Raw genomic sequence first — 19209 nt, 5'->3', positions numbered from 1 at the left:
GAAACTTAACCAAACTTTACCAAACTTGAACCATAGCTTATTAATACCTAAACATATCTTATGCAACCCAATTCAAACCATTTAAGACCATCGGAATAGCTTAAAATGCCTACTGAATTTTCTGCACAAATTGATCAAACCCTAGTCCAAGCAAACCTCGAATCCTTCGAACCTAGACCCTAACCATTGTGTCCAGACCCTATGAAACCATCCTAGGACCTTGAATGAACCCTTAAGACTCTACTGGACCAAATTTATAGCCCTAGCACTTGCATCCATAAACTCGTGCACAACCTTGACTCGCGTGACCCTTGCTTCCACTACAACTGGAACGTCTGCTACTGTCTGACTAGTAGTAACAGAGGCTGAAATAATGTGTTAAGGATCGAATAGACGGGTGAAAGTGTTTAGAAGGGGAGGAGGTTTGAATAAACATTTTAAGATTTTCAAGTCTTTTTCTATGGGATTGATTAGTTTAGTGATAAACGAAATTCAAGAATCTTGTTGTCGATGTCAATCAGTTAACTAATCTAATGCAGAAATAAACCGACTGACAGATTGAATACTCAAAGAATAATCTAAATAATGAACACAGAGATTTTATGGATGTTCGGAGACTTCAAATGCTCCTATGTCACTCACCCCTTCTATCACAAGGATATGATTTCACTAAAAGACTTTGATTAATTATAGAAACTGTAATAACACACCTCAGTTTGGTCGTAAACACTGCCCAAACTGAAACTCTTAGTATATTTACAACTTTATCAGTACACAACTGATATTCTTTTCTAAGCACAACTGATCTTAAAAGATTGAATACAACAAGAGATGTGCTAGTGCTTTTGCTTGAGAGATATCCTGAAAGCTATAAATATGTCTGTCAAGTGTGAGATTTTTCATAACTGATCTTGTAAGCTTGAATTAAAAAATTCACTCAAAATGAATGTGCGATTTTACGATAAAAATCATATCTTCCTCGTTTTTCTTATAAAAAAATGATGAATTTGTTATCGAATCGAAGATAACACAGAGTGCTACAAGTCATCTGTTGAACACATTTTCAGAAAACAACTTATAAATTGCGGAATTCAAAATAACTGAGGGTGACGGGTTTTGTTTAACTCGAACTAATCCAGAATTATCGAAATAATATAGTAAATAAAGTAATTATCATGTGTATTGTTGAACACATAATATTTTCTGAAATTTACAACCGTCTGTTTCTTCGACTTTCTGTTATCTTCCAATATTTCTCACTTTTTAAGAAAATGTGGATGGTAAGAGCTATGTGTCTTGTGCGGACAAACCCTTAAGATCGTTAATTTTTGTTTTCTTGTGAGCACAAACCCTTAAGAAACTGGAGAAAGTTTATACTAAAAAAGATTTGGAATTCACATTTAAAGGTTTCATTGTATTTACGGTTGGTGATATTACATGAGTTAATTTTTAGTACAAATGTACGATGAAATCTTGTGTGAATTAGAATAAGCACTTTATTTTTTATGGATTATGTTGATTGTTGTATGCTTTCAATGTCTTATTTCAATGTTTTTAAGTTTTTTATGAAACTATTTGACTGAAATATATTTTTTTTTATTTTTATTTTAATACTGTTTAGTATTTTTTTTTAAAATAATAAGCGGGTTGGCCCGCCTAACCCGCGGCCCAAGGTGGGTTGGTCTGGGTTTGCTATTTAGAGCCCGCCGAAATGGCGGGCTGTCCCGCTCCGCCCCGCCTAATGGCGGGTTGCGGCGGGTGGCAGGCTGGCCCGCCCCGTCAGCCCGTTTTGACATGTATTATTGATTGTAAAATTCGTATAAAAAAAAATGATGTCAAAATGATGCAAGCATGAAAGCGACAAATGTTATTCAAAGATTCCGAAAATACCCTCGAAGATATCTATAAAAAGAAGACAATTCCTCCAAGAAAATGCATGTTTTATTTCGGGATAATATTCATTTTCGTCCTTTTCGTTAACCGCTTTTCCCATTTCAGTCCCTCATGATTTTTGAATGCTTAAATAATCCTTCATGTTTTCAAAATATTCTCGAATTGGTCCCTACCGTTATCCTGACGTTAAGATTAACGTTGACTCCTTTACCTTTTACTCCCAAACTCTACAAGAACCCTAATCCCCAAATTAGACGTATGAAGAAAAGGGAAAGACGAACTCGAAGAAGAGGGAAGGGCGAACTCGAAGAAACACCACCGATTTCTTTTTTGAAATTACAGTTTGATATATTTGCTAAAGTGGAAGCCGGTAATGGCTAAAAGAAGTATAATGTCTCTTGAATTCACCCCGAATTATGGTAATGTTTCTCTTATTTAATGTGCTAAATTTGAGGAAAAATGTTTTGAGATTTATCACATTTACTTATGTTACTCTTATGCATTTTAGGCTGGATGCGAGAACCCACTCTTGTTACAATTAAATTGTACTACAATGGTTCAATGGACAGCAATCGCAAGAGAAAAATGTACAAAGGTGGGAGTACTGAATACTTTGATTTTGTGGATATGGATAAGATAGGCTTGATTGAACTCTGGGGTTATGCTGAGCAAGTAGGATGCGTGGAGAAAGATAAGTTCAGATTTTGGCACAAAATCGATAAATCTTTGAGCAATGGTAGATATCTGGAAAGTGATGCTGATGTGGTTCAAATTAGGAACCACGTCCCCAAAAACTTTGAAGTGGAAATTTATATTGAACATGATGAATTTGTTTCAATAAATGAGATAGATGCATCTGGTGTTTTAGAGAAACAAAAAGAAGTTGAACCGAAAACAAGGGTTGGAATCACTGATGAAGATGAGGCAGAATTTTATGATAGTGAGTTTGATTTCGATGAAGATGATAATATTAGGGGAGAAGGGGGAAATATAGTCATTGATGGTGATATTTCCAATGATTTGTTTGAGAGAATGCAAGGTGATGAAGGAGATGATGATTGTGCAGAAAGTGATGAGTTAGAGAGTGCATTTGATTCTCAAGAGGAAGATTCACAAAAATTCGAAATGTATGCCTACTCTGAAAATCCTGATTTGAAGCTTGGTATGATATTTAATTCAAAAAAAGAGGCAAAGTTTGCTATAGAAAGTCATTGTATCAGACGAGGGATGGTAGTGAACTTTGTCAAGAATGATAAAAGTAGGCTTCGAGGTGTGTGCAAAAATGAAGGATGTGAATAGGTTATTCATGTATCACCAGTGAATAAGGACAGTTGCTGGCAGATAAAGACATTTAAACCTGAGCACAAAAACTGCTATTGTAATGTTAAGAACAAAAACATCAAGTCAAGCTGGTTAGGTGAAACTTTTGTGAGTAAATTGAAATCAAATCCTAAGTTAGGTACCAGAGAGTTCCGAGAAGAGGTTAAATCTACTTTGAATGTATCCCTCACATATAAACAAGCTTATTTGGGTCGGAAAAAAGCATTAAAGCTAGTTGATGGCAGCATAGCGGAACAATTTAGCCAAATAAGAAATTACTGTGCTGAACTAAGAAGGTCCGATGAAGGTGCATCTGTGATTCTGAAACTGACTGATGGAGATGATGCGCCAAGATTTCAGAGGCTGTATGTGTGCTTCTCGGCCTGTAAACAAGGTTTTAAGGAGTCTTGTAAACCTGTGGTTGGAGTGGATGGATGTTTTTTGAAAACCAATATTGGTGGGCAGTTGTTGACAGCAGTTGGCCTAGATCCAAATAACAACATTTTTCCTATTGCTTATGCATTGGTGGAAGGAGAGACAAAGGATAGTTGGATGTGGTTTCTGCAGTTGTTGAATAACGATATTGGCTTTGAGAATGAAGATGGTTGGACCTTCATGTCTGATAAGCAAAAAGGCTTGATTCCTGCCTTTGAGAATTTGTTTCCAAATGCCGAAAATAGATTTTTTGTTAGGCATCTATACACCAACATGAAACACGATGGTTTCAGAGGTGTGGGGATTAAAAATGCTCTTTGGGCTGCGGCTAGGGCAACAAGAGTTGAAGAGTTCAAAAGGCGGATGGAAGACTTGAAGAAGATCAATCATGATGCCTATATCTGGTTGAGCAAAAAACCTGAACAACACTGGTCCAAGGCATACTTCAGCACAATTCCAAAATGTGATATACTTCTTAATAACATATGTGAGGGTTTCAACAGCATGATTTTAGATGCAAGAGAAAAACCAATCATTTCAATGTTCGAAACATTTAGAAATTTGTTAATGGTTAGGTTTCAAACGAACATAGAAAAGGCCGAGAAATGGGATGGTGTGATGTGTCCAAAAATTAAAGTTGTGTTGGCAAAGAATAGCAAGGAAGCAGCTGTGTTTAGTCCTTTGATGGCTGATGAGACACATTTTCAGATCACAGGATTACACCAGCAGCACTCTGTTGACCTGTGTAGGATGACTTGCAGTTGTAGGAAATGGGATTTGACTGGAATTCCATGTGCACATGCTGTTTGTGCTATTTGGTGTAAGCAAGAGAACCCCGAGGCTTATGTACATCGTTTTTACAGTGTTTTGAAATACAAGCAGTGTTACTCGCGCTCCATCATGCCCATTAATGGACCAGCCCTGTGGCCTGAATGCCAGTTAACTCCTCCATTACCACCAATCTATAAAGAAAAAGTTGGTAGGCCAGCTAAGTTGAGAAGGCGACAACCTGATGAAGTTCCTGCTTCAAGACAATCAAAGTTGAAAGGTGTGAAACGAAACAACAAGTGTCGGACATGTGGTGGGTTTGGACACAATCAAAGGAGTTGCAATATAACTAAAGCAAGTGGTTTAGATAAGCCAACACAAGAAAACAATGAAATGGACAGAGGTCAAATTCAAACACCGAAAAATTACAATGAAATGGATATAGGTGATGTTCTGGAGTTACTTTTATGATATTGAAGTTTCGTATTTTAATTTTTATCTAAATAATATTGAGCATTTAATAGGTGACATTGAATCTGCACCACAAACATGCAATGAAGCCGAGTTTGTTGCGACTGGACAAGGCAACACAACGTCAGATGAAAGCGAAAGATTCATTTCCAATAAAACTGTTGAACGTGCTGAAGCAGCATTCAAAAAAAGGAAAAAATTACAGGTTATAAACTACTTGTTGTGTATTTATGTTTATTTTAAGTGACAATAATTTATGTAAAAGTTTTTGGATTTAAATGTTTATTTTCAGGTAGTACGACAACGAGCAAGTGGAGTAACAATTATTGGCAGCTCTAACAGGATCTCATCAGTTAATGTAAGTGCAAATAAACCTTTTACATTTATTTTCGTGAGTTGGATATGTTTGAGTTTATTTATCTTTTTTTCAGGTCGATAAAGTACTCAACAAACAAACACATGTTATTGTGAAAGGCAGAAGGAACTTCGTAACTGTGTCTAGTTTGAGAGCTTCATTGGATGATCAAAGGAAAAAAAACACCGACAGAATCAAATGGATCTCGTTCAATGAAAGATGCCGCAAAGGAAAAGGGTACTGGATCATCATCAAAATCTTGAAAGCACTGGATCATCATCAAAATCTAGGATGGTTTTGGAACAAGTGGTTGATGACATGTTATCTTGTTTTATTGGATTCTACATTTTATGGAAGTAGTGGTTGTGGATATGTTATTTATTTTTTGTTGGATTTTAATGGTTGTGGAAGTAAATGTTGTAGTTTTGAAAATCTCTTCATTTTAATGGTGCTGGTATTTGAATTGGGAAATCTCTTAATGGTGTTGGTTGTGCTGATCCAGCATTTTAATGGTGCTGGTTGTGCTGGCATTTGAATTGACACTGCTATTCGTAATAGTGCTGGTACTCATACATCTAAAATTTGGACACAAATAATTAACAATCACAGTTGCAAACACAAGATGAATATTATACATCTTACTCAAGTCATTGTTGAAGACATATTATTGCATTGTTAATTCAAATCCCATAATACATAAAAGAAACTTCAGTGTTTACACAAGAGCATGATAATCGAAAATGATACAAACACATGCATCACTAGCTGTGCCTCACTAGCTGCGCCACCAACAGAAGCAACAACAACTCTATTTATCTTCACCAAGGTGTAGAGACTGTAGTATTTCTTTGAGCTCTTTAGACAACTCTTCCATTTTCAATGCATTTTTTCGATTCTCACGTTCTAATTCCATTTGAGCCTCCACTAAGTGGGCTATTCTTTCATACTCTTTCGGTTTTCCGCTCGAACTTGCATCACATGTTGAACTTGAACATTTTGCCTCGTAAGAGTTAAAAGTAGCAGCTCCACCAGATTGTTTTTTCATGTACTCATCAAAAGATTTCAGTGCCTCTTCTCTACTCCAATAGGATTTGTGAGAAGCTCCACTGTATTTATTCACTTGAAGTTGAGCCTCCTCCCAATTCTCGTAAACACCGGGTTTTCGTCCAACAAATACAACATATGTTTTCCTCTACATTAAATAAGAAATTTCAAAAGTAAAAAAAAAATTCATAAAGTAAACATGAAAATCACGTAAGCAAATCACAGAGAAAGTTACACAATACAAACTAAATTTGTAATAAAATAATAATGCTACTACTCTGTTCAAAAATTTTGATAAACCACCTTCGAAATTAGAAAAATATCCTAACAAATATCCTAAAATTTTTGATAAACCACCTTTGAGTTGGTCTCCATCATTATCCTAAAAATTTACCAAAATATTGATAAACCACCTTCGAAATTTAAATTCGAAAATGTTGAGATACAGTATATACATACATATTCCATTTCAAAATTACATAAAAGTTCACAAAATACGAATGCTACGAACATAATAATCGAGAAGCTACAACAAAATCATGGAAAATAATTAAAAGCCTTTACCATGGCAGATGTTGTAATGGAATCAATGAATCTGGAATTGCTACATTTTCTTCGAGTTCGACATTCCCTTTCCTTCCATCGTTTGATTTGGGGATTAGGGTTCTTGTACAGGTGGGGGAGTAATTTTGAAAAGAAATACTCGACTGACTGCCTTCATAAACAAATGATCATGTGAGTGGCACGTGATATGAGTCAACGTTAAAGATTGGGCAAAAACTTGTGTGAGACGGTTTTACGGGTCGTATTTTGTGAGACGGATCTCTTATTTGGGTCATCCATGAAAAAATATTACTTTTTATGCTAAGAGTATTACTTTTTATTGTGAATATCGGTATGATTGCCCTGTCTCACAGATAAAGATTCGTGAGACCGTCTCACTAGAGACCTACTCTAAAGATTGTATACAATCAGAAAATGGAGCAACCTCAAATCTTTAATGATCTTTAAATTCTCGTATTTTAATTCCTACTTTTAAATTCAGATATATATTATACGTAATATGTCTGGTTAACCGTCTACTTTATCTATTGGTATTGCATTTTTTTATTAATTGCTCACAATTATATATATATTTAGAATTATATATTCTTTCTTTGCATCAACAATATTAGAATATTTGGTCCGTATGAATTTTATCCTGTTTTAATCAGAATAATTATACTAAGGTCAAGCCCAACGTGTAGGCCTAGGTGTTGTATACAAGAAATACTTTATATAGAATTGCTTCATTATATACTATACACGTTTCACTTGCATAACTACAACTGCACTAACATCTATGGGTGTCAAAATGCAATACGATCCATCAACTCGACACGAGCCAACACAAAAAAAAATCAGGTTCGGGTTGGTTTTTTGGGTTCGAGTCGGGTTCGGGTTGGGTGGGTTCGGGTTAGTGCCAGGTTAGACGGGTTTCGGGTTGGGTTGCGGGTTGACCCGAAAACTTTTGTTTTTTGAAAATATTACCTATATTTTTATATATTGTATGTTTGAACAAAAATTATTGTATATTTATATAATAAATTTTCATCATTTAATATTTATTTTGTATATTTTTTATTTTTTTAACAATTGTTTATTTGATTTAGTAAATATACTTTAATTTTCTACTATTAAATTTTCAAATTTAAATCTGAAATTTTGTTATTATGTGTTTAAGTTAAAATATTATTATTATTTTTTATTTCTTCGAATTTTTTTCATTAATTTTTTTAAAAAATAAATAAAATTCGGATTAGGCGGATTAGACGGGTTGAGTCGGGTTAGACGGATTCGTGTTCGGGTTGGGGATTTTCGGGTTGCTTCGGGTTCCGGTTGAAAAAAAATAAAAAAATTTCGCGTGTTGACCCGAAACCCGACCTTCCCGACCTGATTGACACCCCTACTAACATCCACATTTATAAGTACCCAAATCTAAGATTTTTTTTATTTTTTATTTTTTTATGTTTTGTACAGTTTTGAATTATAGGCCTTAACTTCAAATTCTTAGTGCATACGAGTTATAATGTACAAATAATATATAATAATATTAATAATATTATTATTATTATTAAAATTATTAATATATTAAAATAAATAATAATATATTAAAAATATATAAAAATTGTTGTTATTTTTTATGTCGTAAAAAATATAAAGAGACGAAGTTGGCGTAAGTGAACATTTATAATTTCCTTTATGCCGTGACTATATAAACACAAAATCAAGAAAAAAATGTGGATAAATCAATAGACTAATTCACTGCTACTAAAAGAAGATTGATATCTTCGGGAATAATAAATGCAACATCAATGAGAACAAAAATAATTTTCCTAAGAGACTCATAATATAGTTCAATTTATTTACAATAACATAATCTAGTTTAGTACAAGATCTCTTACTAACATTTTGGTTACTAAATTATTGAAATTCCAGCTCGTGGCGGGACTCTTAGGCGTCGAATCAGGCCAAGACGCGGCCCTTCAGGCACTACTTTACGAGCGTGCCGCTTTACCCGTGGTACCGAATGGTTATACCGTTGCAGAATTCACATATAAGATCTCAAACCTGAGGAATAAGCTGAGAAATCAAGGGGTGAAAGATGAAGTCTGATCGTCAAGGCCATGCAAGGTCCGGAGAGGAAAACTGAGGGTAATGTGCTAGCAGGCGACCAAGATTCGGTGGCATTCGATTGAACACCCGGGTAAATACTTAGGATTGTGTGGGGAGGAGGCTCGGCCTGGTGGATTCTACCCCAATGGAGCTGATGGTTAGATACCCAAGTCTTACTTGAAGGTTTGAAATGAGGATACATATAATTTTCTTTCGTTTTTCACACCATTGTGGTCATGTATTTTGAATATATGGTGATCGAGCAATACCATCGATCACTTGAAGTACGGTACCAGGTATTTACAATCTTGACTACTCTATTATATTGTTCAATACGTTCGCGGATAATATTACTAATTTCGTCGGCTCGAATGGTTACCATGAGTTTTTCTTTATTATTTTTTAAAAAGAAAAAAAATAATGCCTTTTATAGTATTATAATTATATCATAGTAGAAAGACTACTCATTAATTTCTTTCATCGCCCTTTGATCCAATCCGTAGGAATCAATAGAAAAAGCAAATCCCTTATGATACATCAGATCCGGCTCGGTTATTGATAGAGTGAATAGATCTGTCATTTCTTGAAATCTCTCTTCTGATTCAAAATCGTGGTGTAACTGTTCCGGTCATGGAATAGATGAAATAAATAAAAAAAAATGGATTTTTGTTCAAGAATGAAATCTTATTGGCATCAGAAATAAATAGTCAAAAGTATTCAAACAAACGAGAATACAACCACACAGCCTAAATATTTTATCCATAATTTAGAAAATGCATGTTTTAGTAACTCCTTCATAAATCAAACCGTAAGTTGCATTCAAACCTTTCTAAATTAAAATCGAACTCAAATTCGATCGAATTTGGTGGTGCATTTTTCTTTTTTAAGGTTAGAGATTAGTCGTGTAACTCTGTGTTCCATTAGAGCTGTGAGTGGAAACGCCAAGAAAGACGTGCCATATCTCAGCAATGACAATGTGGCTCCCTTTCCTTTCTCTAGAATTAAATGCTCTTGAAAAGTAGCAAAAATCCAATCTCTACGTGGCCCCTTTAATATAACATTTCTATATAACAACTAACCCTTTACTCGACTAAGGCGGCGCCTATTTTTGTTATAAATAGCAACCCCAAGAATTTAATTTGCATGAAGAAAACCCGTCAATAGAACGTATCGCAAAAACCCAAAAGTTGAGCCATCTTAGCTTGCCATCTAACATCATGTCGAGAACAATGTCGATTTCCACCTCCCTCCTCCTCCTACTACTACTCCTCCAAGGCGGCTCTGTGTTGCCGGAGGATCTTCCAAAATCGGACGTCGATCATCTGGAGTTCCCTTTGAATTTGGAATACATGGAAGCTGAGTTCTTCGCTTGGGGAGCTTTCGGTCATGGCTTGGACGTTCTTGAGCCTAACCTTACGTCCGGAGGCCCACCACCTATCGGTGCTCAAATTGCTAAACTCAGTCCATTGATAAGAGATATCATAGGGCAGTTTGCACACCAAGAATTTGGACACCTGAGGTCAATTCCCGTTCCCTTGCTCCACACCATTATTTATGTCATCCTTTATTCATATTTCAGTATACGGCACACAAGCGTGCAGCCACTCTTGGTCTTAGTATGGATATTGGAATCCACAGAAACCGACTATGCAATAAAGTACTCTTGTAACAAGCTGTATCTTGTTTGATGCATATTGCAGGGCAATAAAAAAGACAGTTCCTGGATTTCCCCGACCCCAACTTGACCTAAGCACAAAATCGTTTGCAACCGTGATGGATAATGCATTTGGGAAAGAGTTGGATCCTCCATTTGATCCCTATGAGAATGATCTCAACTATCTGATTGCATGCTATGTTATCCCCTATGTTGGCCTCACAGGATATGTCGGAGCTAATCCAAAACTCCAATCTCCAACAGCCAAAAAGGTGATACTCAGTCTACTCTTTTAGGTCCTTTAAAATCAAAGTTTTATAATAACCTTCGTTAACAACTGATATTTGGTTACTGATTTATTGAAATTCCAGCTTGTGGCAAAACTCTTAGGGCGTCGAAGCAGGCCAAGATGCTGTCCTTCGGGCATTACTCTATGAACGTGCCGCTGTACCAGTGGCACCCTATGGTTATACAGTGGCAGAATTTACAGATAAGATTTCAAACCTGAGGAATAAGCTTGGAAATCAAGGATTGAAAGATGAAGGTCTCATCGTTCACCCCATCCAAGGTCCAGAGGGGAAAAGTGCAGGTAATGTGCTAGCAGGCGATGAAGACTCGTTGGCATTTGATCGAACACCCAAGGAAATACTTAGGATTGTGTATGCAAGTGGGAAGGAGAGTGAGCCTGGTGGATTCTACCCCAATGGAGCTGATGGTGACACAGCTAAGTCATACTTGAAGTTAAGTTGCATATAGTTTGTTTGTTTTCTTAGACGAAGATGGTTATGTATTTCGGACATATAGTGAATCCTTTCAGAATGTACCCTTTTAGAATGTATGTATAACTATGCTGAGTTCTTAACTACCTATAATAAAGAGCTAGAAATGCTCTAATAAAGCGTATTCAGTTTATGGAATTCTAGTTTTTAAATATTAAACTCAGTATATGGATTTTCACCAAACCTTTTGACTGTTCTATGTTTTCAAACTTAAAGGGCTTTGATGTTGTTAGACCAAGCTTTATTGAACTGCATTATGACATATTAAATAACCACTAAATAGCATTTCAAAATAAACAGAAGAACCTCATCACCCTCAAAAATATTATCGATTCAAAACACACCATTTCTTAATATGCAACAAGGCACACTCAGCCTAACAAAATGTATTCTCAATCAAATTGAGAACGTAAAAGGAGCAAACTTGGACAAAAGAGCATCAAGAAAGGAAAGGGAAAGGTAGCTTCTCTCTGCAACTTCAAATACAATTTCGGCATACTAATGGAAAAACACAGTAGAGATTGGACAATAAATTATTCAACCCTTCAGTATTTACTATCATTGAACAAAGGCATAACTGATCTATGTAGTTTTTGATTCAGAGGGAAATTCTAAACAGCGAAACTGTGAATTGTTTACTTATCTTTCCCCAAGAAACTTGTTTCAACGGATATTTCTCTTTCCTCATCCTTGCAATCTAAATCAGGCACCAGTTCCATTTGACTGCAAAAAACCAAGAAAATGTAAGCTCAATCATGCAGACCAGCAGTAGATTATCCGTTAATATAATAATTAAGACAGAGAAATTAGAAAGATAACATACAAGGGAGATCCAGCGCTCATCAAGGGTGAATTACCCATGGATAAATTTTTCCGGTTTTGAACTTGAACCACAATACTATTTCCAGTTATTTCACTACTTGATTCAGAATATCCATGGACGTAAATGGCGGTGTTATTCCTCGGGTGCATTCCTGAAGGGTGGCGTCCTAAGGAAATACAATAAAGAATCAGGTAAGTATTCTGATAGCCACGATTGCGATGGTAAAATCTAGCAAGATTAGTTCTTTTTCATCTCACTCGTGCAGCAAGTTATAAACTTATTTAGTCTTTAGTTATCCATAGCTGTAAGAAGAATACCCATATAATTTCAATTGCTTTAAGATAGTTGTAAAAATAATACCCTTTTCAACAAGTCACAGCATGAGCCCCGACTAAGAAAGTGATACCAATCATAAATATATTGCGATTGAGGAATCAAATTCAGCAATCAGTAAAGCAAAGTAATAGCTTGAAACAAGCTAAACGTTACCTTTAAAAATTATGGCTATACAAAACAAAACGGTGAACAGTAAAGCAACCAAATTGCCACTTGATGAAGCAGAAACAGATGCAGATGCTGATGATGAAGCTTTTGACGATTTCATTTTCTTCAACGCCTTCATTCGTTCAATCCTAGCACGTTTTATCATGGCAAGTTCCGCCATCTCTTTAATAAGCTTCTGATCAGCTGCATCAATCGAAGATCTCGGTGGACGCGGAGGTTTAGGAGGCTTTTTAACACTCGTTGACTTCCGACTATCTTTCCTCGGACTCTTGCCCAAATCTGAAGAAATCTCACTGACATTTTTCACATTTACAGGAAGGCTCGTTGAAATTTCACCATTCGCCAATTCATCTAGAACCATCGGCATACCACATGCTGTGAAAGATACCACCTTTCCAACTTGATCATCCAAAATTTCAAGACTCACTACTTCTTTGCTTGAATTTACACAGGTCTCAATATCAATCACAATGTCTCTTTCTTTTACAGAAGTAAGATCCATTTTAGGACTCCGATTCAAGCATATACAAAATTCAAATTTAACCAGCTAACTATTCAACCAAAATTACATAGAATATATAAATTCAAGCACATGAACAAAAGGTAATCCGAAGTCATTTCTTCAAACCGCCCCATAAACTTTCCAACAAAATCCTGCGTGCATTAAGCAAAAAAGTCGAACAAAGAGGAAAATGGTCAGTAAAACTTCAAGAACACATCATATATAGTGAATCACAACGAAATAAACATAAACATCAGACCGAGCAGATAAATATGAAAATAAAGACAACAAATTAGATTCTTCAAATGCAGTGCATTTGGCGCAAAAAGTAAGAATACAAACTTCACACTCAATAATTGATACACAGAGAGAAAACAAATGGCAGTCAAACCACGTATTGCAGCAACACAACATCAAAATAAACGAAGAAGGGTAACCATGAACCCACCAAAATTTACTAAAAAATGCATCAACAAGCAACAAAATCAAAATCACTCGCATAAACAATTAAGCACCAACTCACAACAAAGTAAAAACCTTTAGTTAAAGAGCAAGAATCCCAGATCCAGCAACGCGAGAAACATCAGATTCCACTAAAAAGACATTAAGTAAAACTTGAAATAGGATATCCAAGTTTCAATCTTCCCCCTCCCCTCATCTTTTAAGTTGCAGCATTGATTAATATACACGGCGGAGGAGAGACAACTTGGGATACACGCACGAGGTTTTGGGCCTCCTGGAACAACGAGGAAAGTGGTTATTTTAATGTTAATTTATCCCACGTAATATAAATATTATTGGTATAATCAGTATAACACATCGAACCCATCAATTATCGATCATTTTTATACAAAAAAAAAAAAGAAAAAAAGAAAATGAGGCCTTGAATTAGACAGAATGACAGGTGATGAAACGTCGGGAGCTGAAATAGAGAGATCTCGAGTTATATTTTCTTGGTAAACTAATATCTCCACTGACAACACTGCGACAGACATTGGATCAATAGTCTATGGCCCAGATTAGTGGGACATGGCCCAGCCCATTAATAGCCGACAGCCCATTTAAGGATCGGTCCCCGTGTGGCTGTGCTGGGTATCTGAACCGTCCATGGGTTTCAGGTGTGGGTTCCATGATCCAACGATTAAGATATTTTTAGGTTTTTTGTTTAACAGATTTTTTTTTAATAAAGTTTTTTTTAAAGTTTTTACTTACCTACATAAGTTGTGTTATAGACTAAAATGAAATGAGAATTTAATATTGCCTCTGGATAATAATATGATTTGAAATACAAATTTCAATATTTGGCATATTTCGAATATACTATAATCAGTGTTTAAACATATAAAAAAAAGAAGTAATAATGAGTACCATGTAAATCCTAATGATTATGTAAAACTTTATATTTTTCCATTGATTTGAAATATACAAAGATCATCTTCCGGATACACACACACACAATTTTATTCCATTGAAATACTATTAAGTAATTTTTGTATAAAAAATTTTATTGCTGCTTTTTTTTTTGACGAGAAAATGCATTCATCAATAACAAATTGGTAAAGGTACAGATTCATAAGGGCACCAATACACATTGGTGTTTCTGACCAAACGCAAGGACTAGCGTAAAAACGAGAATGTTTAGCTAACATATGTGCAATTTTGTTTGCTTGTCTACGAGTAAAATGAACCGAAAAGCCTGGGTTTGTAGCTACTATGTCTCTACATCTACCCATTATGCCTCCAAACTCCGTTATGTCGGCAGCTGATTCCGTCATAGCATTGTATACTGTTAGCGCGTCCACTTCAAAGAGAACCTTTGGATAGTTCGAGTTGCGGATCCAAGACAGAGCTTCCAGCAGTCCTATTGCTTCTCCTTCTCTGACACAACAGAGTCCTTTGATCAAATTAGTTATGGCCATAAGAAATCTTCCCTCGTCATTTCGCACCACCATACTTATCCCGGCATATTTTATGTCATCAAAAAAGGTTGCGTCAATATTACATTTAACAGTACCACTAGGGGGTGGTGTCCAAATACCATAATGATTCCTTGTGCTTGCGTCATGTACTTATTTGTTGCTCCTGGCTAGTGATATCCAGTCGTAAAGAAAACTCATGGTTGTGACTACCACTATATTTGGGGTATCTAGGTGGTTGTTCCATAATGCGGAATTCCTTTGTTTCCAGATAGCCCATAGGATAGTTACGAACTTTCTCAATTCTGCTCCGCTAAGGTCTTGGATGATCTTGAATAACCACGGTGTGAAACCTTCTGCTACTTTGGCTTGGGCTTCCACTACCTGATTCAGCTTCGCATTGGCCCAACATTCTCTTGCGTGTGGGCAGGTAATAAACGTATGCCATGAAGTCTCCATGTCCTTGTTGCACACCACGCATAAAGCTGACACTTGAATTCCTCGCTTCTGCAGGTTAATGCGGTGAGGAAGGCACTTTCTACAAGCTCGCCAGAGGAAGCTTTTAATCTTTGGAGGGACATCCACCTTCCAGAGGGTCTTCCAGTTGCCTTGTATTTTCCTTGATTCAAGATTCACATCCAAGCACATAGCCACATGGTAGCCTGACTTCACTGTGTAAGCCCCATTCTTGCTGAAATGCTAAATTCGCTTATCTTGGAGTTGTATCTATACTAGTGGGATTTCCGTTATTTCATTAGTGTCCCTAAACTCAAAGATAGATTCAATGATTTCATGATCCCATTCTTGTGAGCCCATCACCATCAAATCTTGCACTCTCCAGTCATGTAACTCCGGGATCATAGCTTTTTCCACAAAAAAATTTGAGGAATCACGAAGCCACGGATCCTTCCAAATGTTGATGTGACCACCATAACCGATCCTCCATCTATAGCCTTTCTTTAACACTACTTGGGAAGCCAAAATGCTACGCCAAGCAAAGCTTGGGTTATGCCCGATATTGGCATTTAAGAAATCCCCTCTTGGGTAGTATTTAGCTTTGTAGATACAACATATTTTAGCATTAGGTTCACTCAAGAGTTTCCATCCTTGTTTTCCCAGCATTGCCAAGTTAAAACTATAGAAGTCTCTAAAGCTCATTCCGCCAAATTCTTTTGGGACGCACAACTTTTCCTATCGAAGCCAGTTCAGCCCTTTGGTTACGTTATTTTTCCTGCCCCACCAGAATGAGTTGATCATCCTCTGTATTTCTTCTGCCAATGAGGGAGGAGGAGGAAAGTAGACATGCAGAAAGTTGGTATTGCTTGAGCCACTGATTTGATGAGAAGCTCACACCCAGCTCTTGACAGTGGCTTCATTATCCATCCTTGTAAGCGTGTCCATACTCCGTCTTTGAGGTAAGCAAAAATCTATTTTTTCTTCCTTCCAATCAACGAAGGGAGACCAATATATCGGCTTGTGTCCAATCCTGTCGAGACTCCCAAGAGATCTGATATAACTGCCATTTCATTGTTGGGGACATTATCACTGTACATGATGCCAGATTTTGATAGATTTATTGCCTGGCCCGAAGCTTTCTCATGCCTTTCAATAATGTTCTTCACATACTTCCCTTCAGTAGCATTGGCTCGGAAGAAAAGCATACTGCCATCGACGAAGAAGAGGTGACTTATTGATGGAGCTCCTCGACAAACTTTAATCCCATGAATGTGTCCTAGCCTTTCAGCATTCCGGATGAGCGCTGATAGTCCTTCGGTGCATATAATAAAGAGATATGGTGATAGAGGTTCACCTTGGCGAAGCCCGCGATGTGGTGTCATAAGTTCCATAGCCTGCCCATTAACAATAAAAGAGTATTTGAAAGTAGTAACACATAATTTCATATATTGGATCCATTTCGGTGCAAAACCAAGTTTTTCCATGATCCAAAGGAGGTAGGCCCAGTCGATACGGTCATATGCTTTTGAGATGTCAATCTTGATATCCGCATCTCATGTTTTCCTTCGAGATTGTCTTTTCATGTGATGGATGATTTCAAAAGCGATTTGAACATTATCTGTTATGGAGCGACCTGCCACAAAAGCTGGTTGAAATGGTGAGATGATGTGGGGCAACACCTTCTTTAATCGGTTCGCTAGGACCTTTGAGATGATTTTGTACAGTACGTTGCAGAGAGAGATGGGTCGAAGATCTTTCATGGACTGTGGGCTTTTGCATTTTGGGATCAGTACCACATTTGTGTCATTGAGTGTAAGGGGAAAATTCATATCATGTAGCCACCCTACACAGCTTGAAACTACTTCTGTCCCAATTAGTGCCCAGAACCGTTGAAAGAATGCCGGGTTAAAACCATCGGGGCCTGGGGACTTATCCGGTTTCATGTCGAAGACAGCTTCTTTAAACTCTTCTGTCGTGAACGACATTACCAATTTTTCGTTTTGGCTATCTGTGACACAAGGTCGAACCTCGTCTAACACTTCATATGGGCTGTTAGCATCGGCAGAGAATAAGTTTTGAAAGTAATCGTGGGCCACTTCGCATATTTTACTCTGCTCTTCTTGCCAGTGACCATTGGCATCTTTGAGTCGATTTAACTTATTGGTTTTTTTCCTTGCCGATGCTGATGTATGGAAGAACCGTGTGTTCTTATCCCCATCTTTAAGCCAATATTGTTTTGCTCTTTGGCGCCAATAATCTTCCTCTTGCCATAATAGAGCAGCAAGTTGTTCGTTAATGTCCTTGTATTCTGTAATGGAGTCTTCATCATGTTTGTCCCTCAATTTCTCCAATTGTTCCTTGCATTTTCTGATCTTGGCGCGGAAATTTCCATCTACTATTTTGCCCCCATGGTTCCAACATCTCCGAACAGGATTTAAACCTTCGTATCACATCTATCTCCTTGTTTCGCTTCCAAAATCTTCCACAATTGAATTCAGGTCAGGTTCTCTAAGCCAGCAGTTTTCGAAACGGAAACGTTTCTTATGGACAGCTGCTATTTCTCTGACCTCTGTTTCGAGCAAGATCGGGGAATGACCCGACACTGGTGCATTAAGATTACGGAGTCTTGCCATTGGGAATTTTTCTGCCCATGTCGGTGTACCCATAGCTTGGTCGATCCTTTCTTCCACGAAATTATCAGAACCTCTGCTTCTTTTCCACGTGAATTGGTGACCGTTGAGTGGGATGTCTGTTAAATTACAGTCATCAATGGCTTCTCTAAAGCCACGTAGGAGCCACTGTGGGTGAATAACTCTTCCTTTTTTGTCTTCAGTAGAAAGCATATCATTGTAATCGCCGATACACAACCACGGCAGGCTGGATTGTGCAGCAAGTGAGCGAATAAAGTTCCATGAATCTCTTCTACGGTGCTTTTCTGGGAAGGCATAGTATCCTATGCAACGCCATTCTCCATGCTCTTCATCAGAAACAATGAGATCCACATGATTTCTAGAGTAATTTACTATCGTGAAATCCCCAATTTTTCTCCAAAGTACCCCAATACCACCGCTACATCCTAATCTATCAACTGCAAAGCAAGTTTCAAAACCAAGCCGGACACAAATGTCTTCGATCTTTTGTGAATGAGCTAGTGTTTCAAATAAAAAAATAATATCAGGCTTATATACACGGACCAAGTCGCAGAGGGTAGGAATTGCACGGGGGTTGCCCAAACCCCTACAATTCCATCTTAAGACAATCATTGACCTTGGCAGGCCTGGTGACCAGGTTCTGCCGGTAGCAAAAGCTCGGTTTTGTTGTCTGTAGGTCCAGTGAAATGGTGGCCTTCAGTGACTTCCCGAAACTTGTCAACTTCCATCTCTTGTTGTTGGTCCTAGTTTTGGATTGGCTCACGTCTTCTTTTCCTCTCTTCTGTAATCTCCAGCACGTGTTCTTCCCACCCACCTCCTAGAATTGAGGAGTTTGGTTGCTCAGTATCTCAAATGGGATTGTAAGATCCCATGATTGGCGGTATTACCGGTAGATTTAGCGTGGATTGTGGTGTGGTAATTTTGGTAATGGAAGCAGGAATCACGGATGTTTCTGGTAAAGTCTCCATGTATGATTTTTCTGT

At 37.2% G+C, this 19209-nt stretch overlaps 4 protein-coding genes and 1 pseudogene across 5 annotated transcripts; 2 read left to right on the top strand and 3 right to left on the bottom strand.

The window, feature by feature from the left end:
- Nucleotides 1–4213: 4213 nt before the first annotated feature.
- LOC142544262 (uncharacterized) lies at nucleotides 4214–5777 on the top strand. The gene is made up of 3 exons (XM_075651322.1): nucleotides 4214–5092; nucleotides 5180–5245; nucleotides 5319–5777. The coding sequence occupies exons 1-3, from the start codon at nucleotides 4865–4867 to the stop codon at nucleotides 5775–5777; spliced, it is 753 nt and encodes a 250-aa protein (XP_075507437.1). The 5' UTR covers nucleotides 4214–4864.
- A 4021-nt stretch (nucleotides 5778–9798) lies between these two features.
- On the top strand, nucleotides 9799–11517 carry LOC142547302 (desiccation-related protein PCC13-62-like; annotated as a pseudogene).
- A 150-nt stretch (nucleotides 11518–11667) lies between these two features.
- Nucleotides 11668–14109, bottom strand: LOC142547301 (uncharacterized). 2 transcript variants are annotated; one of them, XM_075655521.1, is made up of 4 exons: nucleotides 13741–14109; nucleotides 12687–13355; nucleotides 12198–12363; nucleotides 11668–12097 (listed from the first exon to the last, which is right to left on the bottom strand). In XM_075655521.1, the coding sequence occupies exons 2-4, from the start codon at nucleotides 13201–13203 to the stop codon at nucleotides 12010–12012; spliced, it is 771 nt and encodes a 256-aa protein (XP_075511636.1). In that variant the 5' UTR covers nucleotides 13204–13355; nucleotides 13741–14109; the 3' UTR covers nucleotides 11668–12009. The 2 variants fall into 2 exon arrangements, with proteins under 2 accessions (XP_075511636.1, XP_075511638.1); XM_075655523.1 differs by having other exon boundaries at nucleotides 12687–14109.
- Nucleotides 14110–15845: 1736 nt separating this feature from the next.
- LOC142544261 (putative mitochondrial protein AtMg00310) lies at nucleotides 15846–16277 on the bottom strand. The gene has a single exon (XM_075651320.1). The coding sequence runs from the start codon at nucleotides 16275–16277 to the stop codon at nucleotides 15846–15848; it is 432 nt and encodes a 143-aa protein (XP_075507435.1).
- Nucleotides 16278–16546: 269 nt separating this feature from the next.
- On the bottom strand, nucleotides 16547–18954 carry LOC142544260 (uncharacterized). The gene is made up of 4 exons (XM_075651319.1): nucleotides 18843–18954; nucleotides 18112–18663; nucleotides 17369–18015; nucleotides 16547–16969 (listed from the first exon to the last, which is right to left on the bottom strand). Exons 1-4 carry the CDS (start codon nucleotides 18952–18954, stop codon nucleotides 16547–16549), a joined length of 1734 nt encoding a protein of 577 aa, XP_075507434.1.
- Nucleotides 18955–19209: the final 255 nt, after the last annotated feature.

This window comes from Primulina tabacum, chromosome 5 (genome assembly GCF_025594145.1).
Source record: "Primulina tabacum isolate GXHZ01 chromosome 5, ASM2559414v2, whole genome shotgun sequence".
In the NCBI taxonomy this organism is placed as follows: Eukaryota; Viridiplantae; Streptophyta; class Magnoliopsida; order Lamiales; family Gesneriaceae; genus Primulina; species Primulina tabacum.
The sequence above is the reverse complement of the archived record's forward strand: the minus strand, read 5'-3'. Positions and strand labels throughout refer to the sequence as shown.